The 19,528-nt window shown below is 45.0% G+C and overlaps 1 protein-coding gene across 2 annotated transcripts in view; it reads right to left on the reverse strand.

Moving 5' to 3' along the window:
• CAMK1D (calcium/calmodulin dependent protein kinase ID) overlaps positions 1–10,040 on the reverse strand; it is a 384,449-nt gene extending 374,409 nt beyond the window's left edge. Inside the window, exon 1 of one of the 2 annotated variants that reach the window (XM_043498442.1) lies at positions 9,699–10,040. In XM_043498442.1, the coding sequence (XP_043354377.1) occupies positions 9,699–9,790 (92 nt within the window). In that variant the 5' untranslated portion in view covers positions 9,791–10,040. The remainder of the gene's footprint in view (positions 1–9,698) is intronic. The other variant, XM_038404661.2, reaches the window with a different exon arrangement.
• Between the last annotated feature and the right edge of the window lie 9,488 nt (positions 10,041–19,528).

Below are 19,528 nucleotides of genomic sequence, written 5' to 3' on the forward strand. Positions count from 1 at the left end.
TAATATATTTGCAGCTATGTACATTATTATTATTATTATTGTTATTATTTATACTGCACCACTGATGTTCAAATCTATTTACAGACTGAAAAAGTGCCAGATCCCTGCCCCAAGGAACTCTTTCATTCCTCATCTTATTCATTAACCTGCTTCCTAATAATATCTTTTCAGTTCAACCTTGTTTTCATACTACTGGAAATGACTGGAAAATTAAGTCCTATTAAATAATCATGAGTGTACACTGTGACTCACCAGTTAAGTGAATGCCATTACTGGCAATAAATTGAGAATCTTATTATAAGCTTTCATTATTATCATACAAACCAAAACAGTGCAACTTTATTTGGTATAAACTGTATCCTTTGATGCTTTACAGGTGTAAATAAAAAATAATTCAAAACCATATTCGGCATGTAGCAACATGTAAATACACAGTGTAGGGAATAAAAGTATTTGAGGTGAGTATCAGAGGGAGAAAAGAATTTTTTTTCCAGCTGATATTTGAAAAGAGGTGGATGGTGAAGGAGACAGGCAGGCTGTCCAGATGGCAAGAGATGTAGAGAAGAAGGATTTCACACCAACAGCAATGAGATGGAGAGAGGAAGGATGATCTTGTGGTTAAGGCACTAATGCAGGACTTGGGAAACCCAGGTTGATCTCTATGCTCTAGATTTCCTGTATAATCTTAGCCAAGTTAGGGCTTATCTACACTGAAAATGCTGCAGCTGTACCGCTGCAGTTGCACCGTTGTAGCGCTTCAGGGAAGATGCTAACTATTCCAACCAGAGCGGTTCTCCCATCAGCATAGGTACTCCACCTCCCCGTGACACAATAGCTAGGTCAACGGAATTCTCCCGTCAACCTAGTCCTGTCTACACCAGGGGTTGGGACTTTTCACACCCCTGAGCAATGTAGTTATACCAACCTCATTTCCTAGTATAGACCATGCCTTTGTGTCTCTGGGACTGTTGCTGCACACCTCATGTAGCCATTTATACCTGTGCGGAACACTACTGAAGAATGGCAGTATTTTATACTCACTTTGTTCTGGTGTACTAGGTGCCATGCAATGGTGAATTGCCCATCGATGAATTATTATTAATGATTTCCATTACAGTAGCACCCAGGAGCCCCACTCATGGCCCTGGAGCCTGTTGTGCTAGGCACTGTACAAGCACAGAACAAAAAAGCCCCAAAACGCTTACTATTAATCCATACGAATGCTGCATTGCTGCTCTAACCATCTCCTCCCCACCGCACCCCCATTGTATAGTGGGAATGACAGTACTTCTCTATGTCCCAGGGAAGTTGGGAGGATAAATACATGAATGGTTGGGAGGCGCTCAGCAAGTGCAGTGATGGAGGATATGGAAAGACAAACTGTGGAAAAAGAAAGGAGGGTGGTGCTAAATGAGGGGGAAGGCGCTGAGAGGGAAGTCGTGGAAGCTAACATTTGTAAAGTAAACTGGCGCATGCCAGGGAACCGGTATTGTATGTGACCTGGCTACCCCCCAACAATCTGCCTTCTTGCAGATCTTTGATTAAACAATATTTTCAGACCTGCCCTGGGTGTTTAGGAGGCTTAAGGCAACCTGACCTCTGTGATACCTGGGCAGTAGTTTTGCCTGGTTTAGTGGACCAGTGACCACTTCAAAATCTGATATAGCATCGTGGCTAGAAAGTAATGCTATAAATCACTTCAGCGCTGGGAAGAATTCCCTCTTTCAGCCAATGGACAGCAGTTTTTTTTCCCCTCTAGCCTTGTTGATTCACTAGTTATCAGACGTTAATTCTGATTACCATCTTGCCTTTTTTCCACTCCCATTTCAATGCCCTATTACCATTAACACTAGACCCAATGTTCTATATTATCTAAGAGCCTAAAATCCACTTTGCAACTTGTAGAAACCCATCATTTCTAACTCTAGTAAATGCTGGTTTTTAAAGTCAGGCTGCAAGATAGCAATCAGAATGACCTGATTTTAAAAACATGAGTATCACCTTAAAAATATTAGGAAGAATAAGTTATTGATCCTGGATCAATAAAACTGTGTCCATTAAAACGTCTCAGCAGTTTCACAACATGTAGAGAAATGTTAGTATTTGTACCTCAGCTTTGAGTCCTCCACCCAGAGAAGTTATTGTATGTCCCATGCTGTTGTGACATCACAACCAACTCCTGTATCCAGGTGCTCCAATGGCAATGATCCATAGAGTTTAAGGCCAGAAAAGACCATTAAATCATCTAGTCTGACCCCGGTATAACATAGAATTCCATCCAGTTATTCCTGTATTGAGCCCAATAACTTGGGTTTGACTAAAAGCATATGTTACAGAAAACGTATTACACAGTCTTGATTTAAAGACTTCAAGAGATGGAAAGCCCACCACTTCCCTTCAAAGCTTGTTCCAATGGTTAATCACCATCACTGTTTAAAAATAAGAAGAGGGAGCTTATTTCTCATTTGAATTTGCCTGGCTTTAACTTCCAGCCATTGATGCTTATTATGCTTTTCTCTGTTAGTTTCAATAACCTTGCAGCACGTGGTGCATGTGAAGGTATGATACCTTGGTACCCATGAATGTCCTCTTAACACAATTAAGCAGAGAGAATATCAAACTGAGAAAAACAGATAATAAAACCCAATATTTTCTCCATTTAACTCCACTCAACAGTCATAACATGTGAACAGGGACTGCTTGTGATGTCAGCCGCAGAATGGAACTCTGTCAGTGAGCATGCCTGTTGTGTAGTGCCCCCTGCTGGCCAAGCATGGCTGTGCAGCATCCTGCCTCAATTTCCCTTTCACAGGTTCCCAGGAATAATCCAAAGAGGTGTATGTCCAATAACAAACCCCCTTTATTGGGGGCTGGTTTATTAACATCAAATAAACCTAAAGTCAAACCCAGAGCAAACTCTCTCCCGCCTATTCTGCCCCAGTCTCCTCCTGGGCACATCCCTCCTCCCAGAGGTCTCTCTGCCTACAACTACAATCCTCTCTACCAGGCACAATTTCCCAGGCTCCGCTCAGTCTCTCCCCTTAGCTTACATGGGCACATCCATTCCCAGGCCTGTAGTCTCATGCCTTTGTAGCCAGGGGGTTGCGGTGCTTCTGGACTCTGAGCCACTGAACTCTCTTCCCAAACTGCTTCCTTAAGGAACCCTTTCAGCAGCAGCTACAGCAACAACTCTCACTCTCCACCACCACCCCCAGCTTCCTCATCCTGTTTCCCTCTTTATAAGGCCCAGATGCCCTCCCTTATGCCCAAATGGGCAGCACATAATCAGTCACAGGTGCACTGGACACCCCCCTTCCCTCTAAAAGGGGCCAGTTGCCCTGGGACAAATTCAAACAGCCCCTCAGTCTTTTCAGGGATACGGAACCAGATGAGAGGCAAATATCAATTTTTTCTTTAAGTTTCGAGAAGCTATTGAAGTTTCACAGAATTAAATTACAATAACAGGAGTGAAAACTATTTAATAATTTAGGTGGCACCCACAATTAAAGGTTTAATGATTCATCCTGACAGCGAGAACACAAATGCTTTCAAGAGCTGCAAACTTTTCTTATCTTAGGGCCATCAGAAAGAAAGTCTTCTGATCAGTGAGAGCCAGGACCACCCATTTACCTGAATCCATCTATCAGCCACTCCCACCTGCACTATCAACCAAATGCACATGGCACCATCCACTAAGAGGTGTCCTCAACACTAACACATAAGGCGGATATCTTCCTGCATCAGGTGGAGAAGGAGGAGGTTGGGTGTCTGCTTGCACAAGGGAGGAGGACTCTTCATTGTTTTTACAAGGGAGGAGGTTTATCCATTTCTACTAATACTATAGCATCTTGGTATGAGACCCAGCCAGTCACCCTCAAGCAAAGGAGTGAGTTAGTGATGAGAGTCAGCCTTTGTGAGCATGAGGAGTGCGTGGGTGAGTATGATTGAGACACAGCATACGTAACATTGTGCATGTGTGCAAGAAAAGCCTTTAGTCTGTGTGTGAGAGACAGAGAAGGAGTGTGAGAGGAGAGTGCTTATGGGACAGTCTTTGAGTGAATGTGTGACAGAGTGCGAATGAGTGTGTGGGAGGGGAGTGAAAAGTAATGTCACAGTGAGTGTCTGAATATGAAAGGAAGAGTGAGGACACAGGACTTGAACAGATAGGCCCTCAGACAGTGCCACCTCTAGGTTCTTTCTACACTGCACTTTACAACCACGTTGGGACCCAGTTACAGTTCACTTGTGGCCATGCACAACAACGGTGTTATTATAACATAGTTTGGGATTGTCTGTGCAAATAGGGCCATATCTCTTTACTACCAAATTAAGGGAATCGCATTCCACCCTACCTTTTCAGAACAAGAGGAACAGCCCCATAACATAGATATAATAGAGTTTGCTCCCTTCTAAACATGCAAAATGATGGCTCCAACAGAGCTATAACTATAATGTAAACAGATCCTAAATTCTACAATGATAGATGCTTTAGAAATGCAGGATGATTAGATCAAACAGACCAGCTGACCAACCTAAGGCTTTCTCCCCTTCCCAATCTCTGTTCATTCCCTCTGGGGCACTGGGCATTGGCAACTGTCAGAAGACAGGATACTGGGCTATACGGGCCTTTGGTCTGACCCAGTATGGCCATTCTTATGTTCTTAACCTAATGCATAGATAGCATTCTGCATCTCATGATCTTTTGGAATGTCACATTATCAGCTTTAAAAATGACACTAACCTGGCTTTAAAATTTCAGGAGGTTACAGAGAGAATGGTATTTAAATGATTATCTATTTTCTTAACAGGTTCCATTGCTATTGTGAAACTTTACATCTCCCAGTGGCAAGTCGAGGCAGTTTTCCACTTGTCCACGTAGGTGAATTGATTGTCTAGAGCTACAACAGGTGAATTTGTTGAACTTTGTAAAGATAAACAGTGGGCCAGCTCCTCAGCTAGGGTAAATTGATGTAGCTGTATGGACTTTAATGCAGCCATGACGATGTCCATCAGCTGCGGAACTGGGCCAGTATTTATCACTATGTTTTTGTTTGGTTTTAGGGGAAATATATTTCCTTCTGCATTGACTTTCCTCTTTAACTGGACTCTTAGTTATTTGTCCCAACACAATATTCAGGAGTGAACACATGCAACTTCAAAAATGGGGATAAAGGGAGCAACAAAGGCACTACCAAACTTACCTACATAGAGTCTGGTTCACTACCATGTTATTCTATTTTTACACCACTGGATGGGGTGAAACTGGAGTAACACATGGATAAATCAGGACCATAATTTGTAGTGCAAAGTGATGTCAATACAAAACAAAAGAACCTAATTCCTGAAGTCAATGGGAATTTTGCCTGAGTAAGGACCACAGGACTGGGCTCCGAGAGATATTTTTCAAAAGTATTCTCTCACTCTTGCTTTCCTTCCTTCCCATGTCTTCATCTTCTCACTTCTCCTTTTTGAGCATTTTCCACTTTGGTATTTCTTTTCTGCCCTCTTCATCTCCATTTCCATCTCCTTCCCCTTTTTCCTTCTCTGTTTACATCTCTCTCACACTTCACTTTTTTATCTCTGTCTCTTTACATCTGTCTCTCTTATGTCCTTTCCTGGTTGCTTCTTTTCATACTTTCAGGGTTGCCAAGGAGCAGAGATTTATTGGGATTTTGCTGTTGAATAGAAGCTTTTCCCGGGTAGTCAAAGCCCTAGTGTGAAATTGACCAGGGCTATGTTTATGACCCTAGTCAATTTCATGCTGCTACCAGCACCTGGGGGAAGTATGATCTAAGCCAGTTTCATACTACAGCCAACTCCTTAAGAAAACACCATTGCACAAGAGCATTCACTGAAGGCAAATTACCAAGACTTCAGCATACTAACAGGAGGCAGTTCCCTATGTGTCCCTGCTACTGTATTATATCTGAAAAACAGTTTTTCTTTTACTTTCTGTCCTGATTTGGGGATTCTGTGCTTTCCTTACCACAGCTGATTTCATCACAGCCACCTAGAGAGATGTTGAGAACACAGAAAAAGGGCTGCTCTTGTGTTATAGGTGCTTTTTACCCTTTGACATTTTTAGGCAAAAGGTGAAAGAGAAGTACAAAATATATGCACCTTTATCTAGGACCTTTCATCTGAGGGCTGAAAAGTTTTTCAGCTCTGAGGCAGATAAGTATTATTCTACACATTTTACAGATGGGGAAACTGAGTCACAGAAATTAAGGTCCCATCTACACTATGAAAAATCTATTATATTGTGGGATTGGCTTACATATGTCATTTCCAACATGGTTCAGCATTATATTGTAGAAAGGACAAAACCAGGCTTAAGCTTTGTTTGTAAATCATGTTATAAAGAACTTGATCACTTGACCCTCATAGCCTGAGATAACTCCCAATTAAAACACTGAGAGCCTGTCCACAGACTTTAATCGGAGGGCCTTCGGGGCCTTGGACTCAGACCCTCAAAGTTATTTACATTCTGACCTTCCACTGATTTTAATGGAAATTAGGAGCCTTGCCTAAATACCTTTGAGGATCTGGGCTTTTTGAGTTGCACAGCAAATGGTCTAATTTGTCAGAAGATATGAGCACTGACAATTCCCATTTAAGTCAATGAAATTGGCAGGTGCTCGGCACCTTTGAAGGTCTGTGGCAGAAACAAAATTAGAACTCATATTTCCTGAATAATATGCCTGCACACTGCTACTAGGGCATGCTCTCTCCAGGAGTGGTAAAGGAACTGATTCACAAATACTGGGTTTTAAATGTAAAAATATTTATAATTGTCATAATAGGGCCAGTCCTACTTTACTTATGCCAGCTCCCTTTGACTTTGATCCGGCTTCCATAATATGTTAATTATTTCTAATTTAATTTGCCTTTTTTGGTGTGCAAAACTCTGCAGTTTGACTATTAAACCAAGTCACATCTAAAAACTTCGGTGCTTACAACTATAGTTAAATAGAGTCCTATAACCAGAGCTTGCAAATTGTGACATTAACAAATAATCTTTAAGGGCACAAACTACTCAGTGGCTACATTTAATGAATTTCAATGGCAACAGTCACACCAGTATATTTGAACCATTGGATAAAATGCACATAGCCACCTTGGGGTTCTAACGTGCTTCCACTGGTTTCAATGGAGACAGGATCGATCAGTCCCCAGACATAGGCAGTCTTCAGTGGCACAACTCATACAATGCGGAGAACATCACAGACAATCTTCTGTGGTGACAGAGGTTTATAATTAGGCTTGGAAGGATTTGATTTTTAATAAGTAGATGTCAGTAAATGTTGATTTCATCATACACACAAACCTACAAAAATATTTCCATTGATAATCGAAATTTACAAACAGGCAAAGAGAATGTATTAGAATTTGATTTAAATTTACTTTGTACATTTTGATATGTCATGTTGACAATTTGTGTTTTAATGGTTATAAAACTTTAATTTTTTAATCTCAGCATTAAATAACAATTATCTTTCACTCCTATTGTCTGACCCTCCCATAGTTTCCCATAACTATGAAAATTTAATTAGATGAAAATAAAAAATTGCTTTAAAATAAATATTGATATTATCCATCAAAAAAATATACATTGAATTATGCCAAGCCTATTTATAGTGAAAATCACAGGGAACAGACTTGCAGCTTTAATTAATCTCTTCATGTTATGATTTTACTTTTTCCAACACCCTTTGGTGCAGGCAAAGAATTACATACTTAGATGACAAGTAAGGACATGTTTTTTATTACACCAAATGTTGTCAGTACAAGAACTAGACAAAGAGAATGAGAATAAACTAAAATAATAACATTTAGCACTTATACTGCATTTTGCATCTTGAAAGAGCTGTAAAACATTATTTTGATTAACTAAACTAGGCATTGTACTAAATATTACAATGTCTACTTATTATAATCCAGATGCATGACCTAGTTCAACATTAAATGTCTAGTCTGATTCTTACTCACAGTTTGTTCACAAGGAAATCAGTGAGTTAGTGAACCAAAAATATACTAAATGTTTACAGAGAGCCCTCCCTTGGAAGCAGAAAGAAATTGAAATACTATGTTAGACTAGTCTAACTGTATTTTGTAAGTGGCATATACAGTGCTCAGTATGTAAAGTACAACTTAAAATTAATATCACTTATAGTCATCCTAAAGTTGCGTGTAAAGCTTCTCAAAATACAGCTGCCAGGGACACGTAGAACGTGACTAAGCCAGATGCTATAGAAGCCTACAGTCAACAAATACAAGCAGTCCATATGCTAACCTCTCCTAGAACTCACAGCCATCCACATCCATAATGTCTTTTAAACAAACTTTTTTTAAATAAATACACACACCTCCTTGCTGAAGTGAAAAGTATTTTACTACATCCTGTTCCTTTTTTTTTTTTAAACCATCTGTACATGTTTATTCTGAACCTTCAAAAAGTCTAACATTTTACTAATCTTTATGAACAGACACCAAATAAAACAAAACAGTGAAAGAAGCAACAGTTAAACTATGGTAATGTACAAGATGAAACACATCCAACCCACTCTTATTATTTCTGATATTTTTTCTACAAAGAGACTGCCATCAGCTTTAGCAGAAAGCATGCAAGTCAGACTTTTTACCATTGTCCAATCAAGATAGCACTCTCTCTCTCTCTTTCTCTCTCAGCCTATGTATATTTTAAATTACACTTCTATTAATATTTTTGATAAAAACAAACATACTAGTCTGAATACTGGGGTTAGTTGACCAGGGAGTCAGTTGATGGGGGCGGTCAATATTAGATATACACCCATTTTCTCTGTATACAAATATATTGTTATTTCTATTACTGATTCAACCTAGTTCTTGCACCACACACAATGCAAAAAAAAAAAAAAAAAAAGAGTGAGATACAGTATATAAGCAGGGCTGTCTTTTGGATGCTTTGGTGCCCACCAAAGTGCTGAACAGAACAGCACACACACGCACATGCACTCACAGTAACACAAACCAAACACACAGGTACACTCACACACTTACTAAAACACATTTAGCCACCAATATATGCATACATAGTCTTATATACATACTAATACATATCAAGACACACACCAGCACACACAAATTCTAACGCATTTTCAAACATATATGAAACACCACACACACGAAAATGACACAATCACAAATCAGCAAGCCTTCAAATGCATACAAAACACCCCCATACGTCCCCAAGCCACACAAACACAAACCTTCTCAAAACACACATTCATGAGACAAACACAAACACCCACTCTCAAACGCCTACACACGCACACCACGATACCCAGCGCCCGCCTCCTCCATACACACAAAGACACACTCACGAGACAGAAACAAAGACACGCCAACACCCATGCCTCCCAGACACACGCGCGCACACCGGCACACGCTCAAATGCCTACAAACGCGCAGCAAGAGACACGCGTCCGCACAATCGCACCCCACCCAACACACCCGCGGGTGCAAGCTGGCACACGGGCACCAGGCGCGCACACACACACACACACACACACACATCTGTGTCTAACACACACACGCCAGCCTGATGGGGATGGATGGGCAGCAGCCAGCCCGGCCCCGCCAGCTGAGCGGGACGGTGCGTCCGGCTCCCACCACCCCCAGCAATAGGAGGCAACCCCGGCCGGATCGGCACTTACGTTCCCAGGGTCTCCTTGAACTCGAAGATCTTCTTGATGTCCTCGGCTGGCTTCTTCCAGGAGGCGCTGCCCTCCCCGTTCTCCCGGGCCATGGCCGCGGCGGCGCAGCTTTCCCGCCCGGGCAGGAGCCGGAGATGCTGAGCCCGGGGCAGGCGGGCGGGCGGGCGGGCGGCCAGCGGCACGGGGAGCTTTTGCTTTCTCTTCTGCCGCCGCTGCTGCCTCTTCCCACCCGCTCTTCGTGCGGCGGCGCCCCCGCTCAGACTTCCTGCTGGCGGCGGCGGCGGCTCTGGGTTTCCGCCCGGCTCCAGCAGCCAGACCCAGCTTCCCTCCTCTCCCGCTCCTGGCTTCTTCCTTCCCTTCTCTCCGTCCCCCCCCCCGCGCCCCCGCCTCTTCTTTCTCCCCCCCCGCCCCCACCCCCGCCTCCTCTTTCTTCCCCCCTCCCTTTCCTGGTGTCCTCCCCTCTCGCTCACCGATGGGGGCTGCTGCCTGCAAGGGGGATTTCCTCGGCGGGTTTTATCCCCCCCCCGCGCCCCCGCCTCTTCTTTCTCCCCCCCCGCCCCCACCCCCGCCTCCTCTTTCTTCCCCCCTCCCTTTCCTGGTGTCCTCCCTCCCCTCTCGCTCACCGATGGGGGCTGCTGCCTGCAAGGGGGATTTCCTCGGCGGGTTTTATCCCCCCCCCGCGCCCCCGCCTCTTCTTTCTTCCCCCCCCCCGCCCCCGCCTCTTCTTTCTTCCCCCCTCCCTTTCCTGGTGTCCTCCCTCCCCTCTCGCTCACCGATGGGGGCTGCTGCCTGCAAGGGGGATTTCCTCGGCGGGTTTTATCCCCCCCCCGCGCCCCCGCCTCTTCTTTCTTCCCCCCCCCGCCCCCGCCTCTTCTTTCTTCCCCCCTCCCTTTCCTGGTGTCCTCCCCTCTCGCTCACCGATGGGGGCTGCTGCCTGCAAGGGGATTTCCTCGGCGGGTTTTATCCCCCCCCCCGCAGCTCCCCGGGGTTTCCAGCCGAGCTCAGCAGCTGCAGCCCGGCTGCACGGAGCAGAGCGCGCTTGGAAGCTGCTGCCTGAGTTACTTTTGCTGCCGCCTCCCCCCCCCCCGCGCCCCCCCGCGCCGCCGCCTTCTCTCCAAGCAAAGTCCCGAGTCGTTTCCTCTCTCCGAGACTGCGCCTGCCCCCCACCCCGGGTTAGTTTTCTTGCAGGAGACTAAAGCGGGGGGGGGGGTTTAGTGCGCGCCAAGCGAGCCGAGCTAGTGCGCGAGAGCCACGGAGCGCGCCCGGGTCCGTTCCCCCCGCCCCCCCGCGCCCGCCCGGGTCTTTCCCCCCCCCCCCCGCGCCCGCCCCTTGTCTCAGGCTGTCGCCGCCGCTGCTGGCACCGGCACCGTGGCTGTGGTGGCTGGTTGTTATGGCAATGGGAGGCGGAGGGGGAACACCCCCCCCCGCCCCACGCACCCCCCCCCGCCCGCCCCAGACTCTCCCGCTGCCGCGCCGCCTGTCAGTGCCCCCTCCTGACTGACTGACTGGCGATAATTCGCATTGCACCAAAACCGCGCACGTCAACCCCCCCCCCCGCCCCGGTACACACAGAGCCCCGCCAGCCCGGCGTGGCGGGGGGGCCGCCTCCCTCTGCCGGCAAAGCTCGCGCGGGAGCCCCGCGCCCTGCCCGGGAGAGCCGCCCCCTCGCTCTGCCCCCCCCGCCGCCGCCGCCGCCGCCGCCGCGGGCGGGCGCAGGGGTGAGCGCAGCAAGGGCAAGGATGCGACAGGGGCGCAGCCCGGGCCTGGGAGCGCGGCTCCGGCGCTGGGATTTGGCGGAACGGGCAAGGAGTTTTCCGCCGCCCGCCGCAGGCTGGGCTGGAGCCGCCCGAGACCCCCGTCCACACCCCACTTTTCTGAGTGGCCCAAGGCAGCTCCAAGGCCTCTTTGCTAAGGGACTGTCAAACAAGGGGGCCGGATGGACACCCGTCCACTGGAAACTGGGCGGTGGCCGGTCTTTGCATGGCTGTAGCGCCCAGATGGGGGGGGGGATTGGTCCATTGTACGAGCATAGCAGCAAAAAACAAACAAACAAACATGGCCCAAAGCACTTCCAGTCTAAATAGACAAGAGAGACAAAAGCAGGGTGATTATCCCCATTTTACAGATGAGAAACTGAGGCACAGGGGGACATTATTGACTTACCCAAGGTCACACAATAAAGCTAATCTCCTGAGTCTCAGTCCAGTGCCTTAGCAGCAAAATCATTTTTCTGCTCTAAAACTCAACCCCCCTGAGCGTCTTGTCAGAGGCCACCAAACAACCTTCAACTCAAGGGAGGCATTGGTCTTATTGGGATCCGGGAATATGCTTCGCCCGCCCACTGCTAAAGGATCCCCCCTAGCCTAAATGGGGGATCCACAGGACCTAGAAACCCAAAAAATTCCGGGGGACAACTAATGAAATAACAGGGACAGGAGTGGGGTCAAGGGAGGCATTGGTGGCAGGCGGGCACTGGGATAGATCATGCAGCTGACAGTCAGCAGACATGGATTCTAGGTTCATACCTTCCACTGCCTTAGTGAGAAATTAGGTTCAAATAGTTAACTTCTCTGTGACTCAGTTTCCCCACTAGTAAAATGGAAGTAAATAGGCCAGTGTTTTCAAAAGTGGGTGCCTAAAATATGACACCTAAATCAGTGACCTCACTTTCAGAGGTGTCTAGTAGCTGGGGGTAGTCCTCTTGCCTCTGTGGACTTTGGATCAGGCCTAAAATCTGGCTCCTAATTTAGAAACCTAAATATGGATTTAAGTGTCTAACTTCAGGCACCCGATCTTAAAAATCTGACTAACAATGCTTTCCCACATTAAAAAGGCATGTTGATATTTTCACATGAAAAGCGCTATATAAGTGAAAAATATTATTAATTACTACAGCAATTACTATAGTAATGCTACTAATTAGATGCAAAGTATTATTAATCATGACAGACAAAGGCTGGATTTTAACCAGCAATTTAGGGGTAAAAGTCACTGTAGCCCATATTGCCAATCCCATGAGCTATCCAGTCTCCCTTAAAATGCAGTAAATTAATAAAGAATACCTGCCTCATGTAATACTACCCTGGTCCTCTACCCTCCACTACCCACATGTATGATACTTGCCTTTTTTAATATAGTAAGTGACAACGTTCACTCTCAAAGCGGAAAATAGTAAGGGGGTAAAGCTCAAAATGCTGTGAGATTATTTAATGTGTAAAGTTTCTTATAATCTTAATTTCAAGATTAGAAAATAATGTCAATAATTTACAAATATCAACAGTGTAATAACACTAGGATTGTGGGGGACAACAGTGGATTCATTTGGGTCAGAACTGAGATGCACATCATAATGAGGGCCAACAATGAGAGGTAACAAGGAGTCCGGTGGCACCTTAAAGACTAACAGATTTATTTGAGTTATAACTTTCAAAATACCCTACTTCTTCAGATGCATAGAAGAAGTGGGGTTTTACCCACAAAATCTTATGCTCAAATAAATCTGTTAGTCTTTAAGGTGCCACCGGACTCCTTGTTGTTTTTGTGGATACAGACTAACACAGTTAGCCCCTGATACTTGACACCAATGAGAGGTAGTATACTAACAGTGATTTCAAATTATATCAATCTAGATTACAGTCTCACAACACAATATGGTAATAAACTGGCTAGTTTGCATGTGTAATACTGCCCTCTACTGGATGGAATAAGATCTGCTTAACTGTGTGTCATAGGCCTAACAGTATTAAAAGTTCTCCTTTCACTCAAGGGGTAAGGATGTGGTAGTTCTTATGTTCATATCATCATCATTAGAGTCATACAATCATAGGAATTATTATGGTCATCTAGTCTGACCTCCTGCACAACACAGGCTAAAGAATCTCACCAATAAAATCTGCCTCAAGTTTATAACTTCTCTTTGAGGACTAGTATAACATAAGCTTCCATGACTATTATTTGTGATGTCCCTTTGTTGCACATCACTTTCTATATTTGCATATGATCAGGCTAAGAGATTTTCATACGTCTCTATGCCTGGGCAATGCAACAGACACTCACGCTACCTACAATTTTAGCTAGTATTGTGCATGCTGCAATTTCTAGGCACCAAAACCATGTGAGTAGAAAGTAGGATATCAGCCTATAACTCCAAGTTTTCTTTTGGCAATTTAACTCACACTCTTATCATACTAATATAATATAATTTTTTTGTGCGCGAACATAACGCACATTTGAAATAACTAGTAAGGTAGGACTCCGCAGTAGCCTTTACACTTTTAAGTACATCAGACACTCCCATAAGCCAAGGATCATCAACACAATAGACCATATCAGCTCTGTCAGAGTCATTATAGTCTATCATGTCAGGGTGAACTCAGAGAGACTGTAATACTATTTGACATGATTCAGGAGAGCTATTGTAGTATATTTTAAAAAATGAAGAATCTTACATGAAACCCTTCCCCTAAGGTGAAAGTATATAACAATACATGTTGGGATAGAACGGCTGTATATAACTATATTACATGTAATTATACACAAAAAGTACATTAAAAAATTTTATTAAGGTTGCAAAAGCAAGCACGCAAATGTTAAGAAATACCAAAATGAAGGTTGCTTATTTTTATTGCACACCTGCCTATAATAGATATTAGGATATGGAGTCTTAATGGTTTATTTGGTCACCCTAAATGAGTGACAATAAAACCTGTACACCACACCACACTCAAGCATTCTCTAGCTACAACCTTACAGGGGAAAAAACTGGATTGGGGTGGTTTTTTTTGGCAAATGTTTTAGAGGGTTTTTCTTTGATTTTTATTTGGACAGGTGTGTGCAGCATTTTAAAGATGCACTTTACTAAACTGGTTCAGAGTCCTCAGATGAGACCCTTTAACTTGCATCCTCCCATCCCCATCTCCATCTTTTAAGTCCCAAGTTGCCTACCACCCCAAATTGTATTTTTATTCCATTTTGGCAGGTTAAAATGATCTAAGTCCTTACAGCATCTTAAATCAGTCTAAAGCCTTTGATCAGTTTAAGCTCTTTAAGATGATCAACATAAACTGCTAAAAACCGAGCCCCAAAACACACAAGTTAGGGAGAAAAAGATTATAAAAGTTTGGAGCTTATTCTGCTTTAACGATTGGGAGGAGTTTAAGTTGCTGTGACGGGGCGCACTCGCCCCGCACTGGACAGGGAAGGGTTAACCCCACATTGTGGGTTCAGGAAGCCACGCCTCCGTTACTCTACAGGGCATGCGCCAAGTGCACTGGTATAAAAGGGAGCAGCTCAGCTCAGCTCAGCTCAGCTGGGGAGGAAGGATGTTCTCTGTTGGCTTCAGCTGAGGATCAGCTGAAGTATGAGGCTGGAGATACTGTAACCCAAGCAGATGCAAAGATACCTACTGAGACCCTGCTGTGTCCGGAGTTGCAGGGGCCAGTGCAGACCAGGAAACCTGAATACAGCAGAGGTGCCCAGACTGCAGCAATGGGAACTACGGTAGGAAGCAGCCCAGGGGAATTAGATTGTGAACCGGCACTGTGAGTCAGCGTGTTCTGGTCGGAACCTCCCTGCTGACTCAATGGCACATGTGCCTGCCACTACCAGGGCCCTGAGCTGGGGTCCAGTGGAGAGGGAGGGCCTGGACCCCCCAACCAGGGCTGCCACCCCCTCCTTGTGTGTGGTGCCCCCTCCCCGACTGCCTTTGGCCACTAGGGCCTCACTGCCCTGCTGACAAGGGCAAACCTATAAACTTGGGCTGCTAGGACCTTACTGCCCTGCCCTGTCTCCCCAGGGGCAAGTGTACTGATTGGGGCTTCTAGGCCTTACTACCCTGCTAAGAGGAGCGAATCTATTGATGCTGGCCATTGGGACACATTGCCCTGTCTCATTAGTGTGAACTTACTGACTAGCCACTGGGCCTTACTGCCCTGCTGACTGGGGCCAATTCATTGACTTTGGCCATTGGGCTGCATTCCCCCACTAAGAAAGGTGTGTGTGTGTGTGTGTATATATATAGACTGGGGTTAGGAGTGTGATGGGCCACACTTGCCCCACACTGGATGGGGTTTTCCCAACCCTGTCACAGTTGCCCTAAGGATTTTTTAAACTGTGCCTGTATAATGTGTATATACTTAGCTTACAGTTAGAATTAATTGCCCTTTGACCATCTGGGGCCTGTTAAGTCCACAGGTGCACAGATTTCTGAAGATTTTGATAGGCAACAGTTGACCTTCATCTACTACTTTTAAAATGGGAACTTTTCTTCCTTTCTTTTATTTTTGTTTGATTAAGTCTAGGAAATTAAATAGTGATACAGACTGTTAATGTAAGGTTAAGATTACACATTTAAACATTCAAATGTTCACTTTTTTAAAATTCCTGACTTATCACTCTAACTCTTCCCCTGGCACATATGCTTTACAAAAAAATCTTTCAATTCACGATCATGTGTCTTGGATACACATGTTTGTATCTAACGCCAGGTCTACACTACAGATTTATATCCGTATAATTAGGTAGTTCAGTGGTATGAAAAATCCACCCCCCAAGTGGCGTAGTTATACTGACCTAACCCCTAGTGTAGACACCACTATGTTGGTAGGAGACCTTCTCCTGTTGACGAAGTTACCAACTCTCATGAAGATGGATTAACTACACTGCCGGGAGAAGCTCTCCCATTGGCATAGGGGCATCTTCACTTAAGCATTGCAGCGGCACAGCTGCGCCAATGCAGCGTTTTAAATGTAGACCTGCCTTAAGACTGTACATAAGAATGTCCCTACTGGGTCAGACCAAAGGTCCATCTAGCCCAGTATCCTGTCATCCGGCAGTGGCCAATGCCAGGTGCCCCAGAGGGAATGAATAGAACAGGTAATCATCAAGTGATCCATCCCGTCGCCCATTCCCAGCTGCTGGCAAACAGAGGCTAGGGACACCATCCCTGCCCATCCTGACTAATAGCCATTGATGGACCTATCCTCCATGAATTTATCTAGTTCTTTTTTGAACCCTATTATAGTCTTGGCCTTCACAACATCCTCTGGCAAAGAGTTCCACAGATTGACTGTGCATTGTGTGAAAAAATACTTCCTTTTGTTTGTTTTAAACCTGCTGCCTATTAATTTCATTTGGTGACCCTAGTTCTTGTGTTATGAGAAGGAGTAAATAACACTCCCTTATTTACTTTTTCCACACCAGTCATGATTTTATAGACCTCAATCATATCCCCTCTCAGTCATCTCTTTTCCAAGATGAAAAGTCCTAGTCTTATTAATCTCTCCTCATATGGAAGTCATTCCATACCCCTCATCATTTTTGTTGCCCTTTTCTGAAACTTTTCCAATTCCAATATATCTTTTTTGAGGTGGGGCAACATCTGGAGCAGTATTCAAGAAGTGGGCGTACAATGGATTTATATAGAGGCAATATGATATTTTCTGTTTTATCTATCCCTTTCTTAATGATTCCAAACATTGTTTGTTTTTTTGACTGCTGCTACACATTGAGTGGATGTTTTCAGAGAACTATCCACAATGACTCCAAGATCTTTCTTGAGTGGTAACAGCTAACTTAGACCCCATTTTATATGTGTAGTTGTGGTTGTTTTCCAATGTGCATTACGTTGCAGGAAAAAAACAAGGATGGGAGCAGAGGGAGAGTAGAGAGGAGCCAGGAGAGGATGGGGTAGATAGGAGCAGAGTGTGAGGGGAGCAGGAGTGGATAGCTGAGGGCTTGTAGGAGGGAGAGGTGGATAGCAACAATTACTAATTCAGATTTAAATCTACTAATTTTGCAAGCAGCGTGCATCAGTGTGTGTGTGATTCACTACCCCTTGGGTCTGACAAACACAACAAAGCACACCATGGCCGCCTAGGGCACATGTGCAGAGCAGGTATGATAAGAAGCAAGCCTTGGTGATTTTTGAATGGGTTGGGGCACTGCTGGATTCACCACCCAAGCAACAGGCAGCATGTTGCACTCTAACTGCCTGGTGTGGACCCTGCTGGACTATGATGCATTCCAGGACCCTACAGCGTGATCCACACAGGGCAGTATGCAGCCTGTGGCCCAGGTGGTGAATCCAGTACCCCAAGCCAAACTGACAATCACTGCAGCAGACTTCCTAAGAGGCCCTCACTGTGCAGTCTGCAAGGGAGGAGGAACTGACAGAGGACAAGAGAGGGAATGTGACTGAGGAAGAAAAGGAGGATCATCCCAAGAAGGAGGTCCATGCTTGGTACTGGCCAAGGTAATTAAGTTGCCCTACTCTGCCACCTAGGGCCCTTTCCTGGGGCTGATCTTCCCCTTCTCCCTATGGGGGGTGGGGGCCCAAGGGTTCCAGTCCCCCTCCCTCAGCCACAGATAGGGAGAGGAAATGAGGAAAGCTCCCATTTTCTGCCAGGAGAGAGGTCTCCGTCTCTGTGGAGAAAGGGAGGGGGAAAGAGGTCCAAACAATTTCCCTAATTCCTCCTGTCAAGCTTCCTGAAGTGGCTCAAGAACATGAGTACCAACTTCAGGGCAGATGGTTAAGAACCAGGGCACAAACCACAAATGGGCTCTGAGGGCTAGACTTAGATTTCACCAACCAAGTATCATCTGTAAAGTCCTCAGACACTTTAACAATCTAAACACAGACAGTCCTCATAGGTACTCTGATCTACATCGCCACCCAGGTGAGCATGCCTTTGTGGTAGATGGTCCCTTACACCACAAATCACAACAATATTTAGGTGACTCCCAGTCCCAAAGGACCAGTCGCTCACTTCAGGTCAATTGCATCTTAGATCTCATATCGAAGACAACATTGCTGCCAATCCTATAATAAACTATATAAAGATTTATGAAATACAAAGAGGAAATAAGAGTTTTTTACAAGATTAAAGCAGGTAACATATACACAAACAATTTGTAATCTTTAGTTTCAAAAAATAACAGAAGCCTCTGTAATAAGCAATCTCCCTATGTCCTTCAGGGCTATCTCAGGCTAAGCATTGAGGATCTCTTGCTTATCCTTGGTAAACATGGGCCCCCCATAGTCCAAGTAGCATAGAGATAATCAGTTCCTTCTCCTTGGGGTTTTTATCCCTCCTGCCATGTGCTCTGAGCTGCAACTCAGCTGATGGGAGGAATTTGTTTGCATGACTCAACTTCGGGGCAGGGGGAGCAAGACAACTGAGTCTTTTGTCCTCTTTAGTGTCCCACAATAGTCCGTCTGGTGTTGATGAACCTTTCCTGTTGGACAGGACAGAACACCTTTTGTTGCAGATTAGCACTTTACACTAGCTAATCTCTCACTCCTGTCTGGTGACTTGTATAGTCCCAGAGGCTTATAGTTCAGCCATTCAAATATTACATTACAATATGGGATACAGGTGATGTAAGTGAAATTAATGCATGTAGCAACTCACAAGCATTCAATGAAGTCTAAACGTATTCTAATACCTGTCTTTAACAATACTAACATAGGTGAGCCAGACTGATTACAGCTATGTAGTGGTCAGCATTCAGCTGAGGCATGGGAACCTTGGTATGAGCTGGCATCTGCTCTGCTACCATCACACTTCCCTAATTTTTCCCCCAAACATCAGCAAAAGTCTCTGAGCAAGTCTCTCTTTGGCACCTCTGGGATAGAAGTAGATGGAGGACAGGGCAGGACAGGAGTAAGATGGTATAGGGGCAGGCTGGGGTCCCAGTAGCAGAAGGGTTTATACCCACTAGACCACACTCTGGAAATGAAACTAGGAGTCCTGAGTCTCCCTTTCTCTGCTGTCAGCAAATACCTGTGAAACTCACTGGCAAAGTGTCTCTCATGCCCTTACAGTGTCCTG

Source organism: Dermochelys coriacea, chromosome 1, assembly GCF_009764565.3.
Source record: "Dermochelys coriacea isolate rDerCor1 chromosome 1, rDerCor1.pri.v4, whole genome shotgun sequence".
NCBI lineage: Eukaryota > Metazoa > Chordata > Testudines > Dermochelyidae > Dermochelys > Dermochelys coriacea.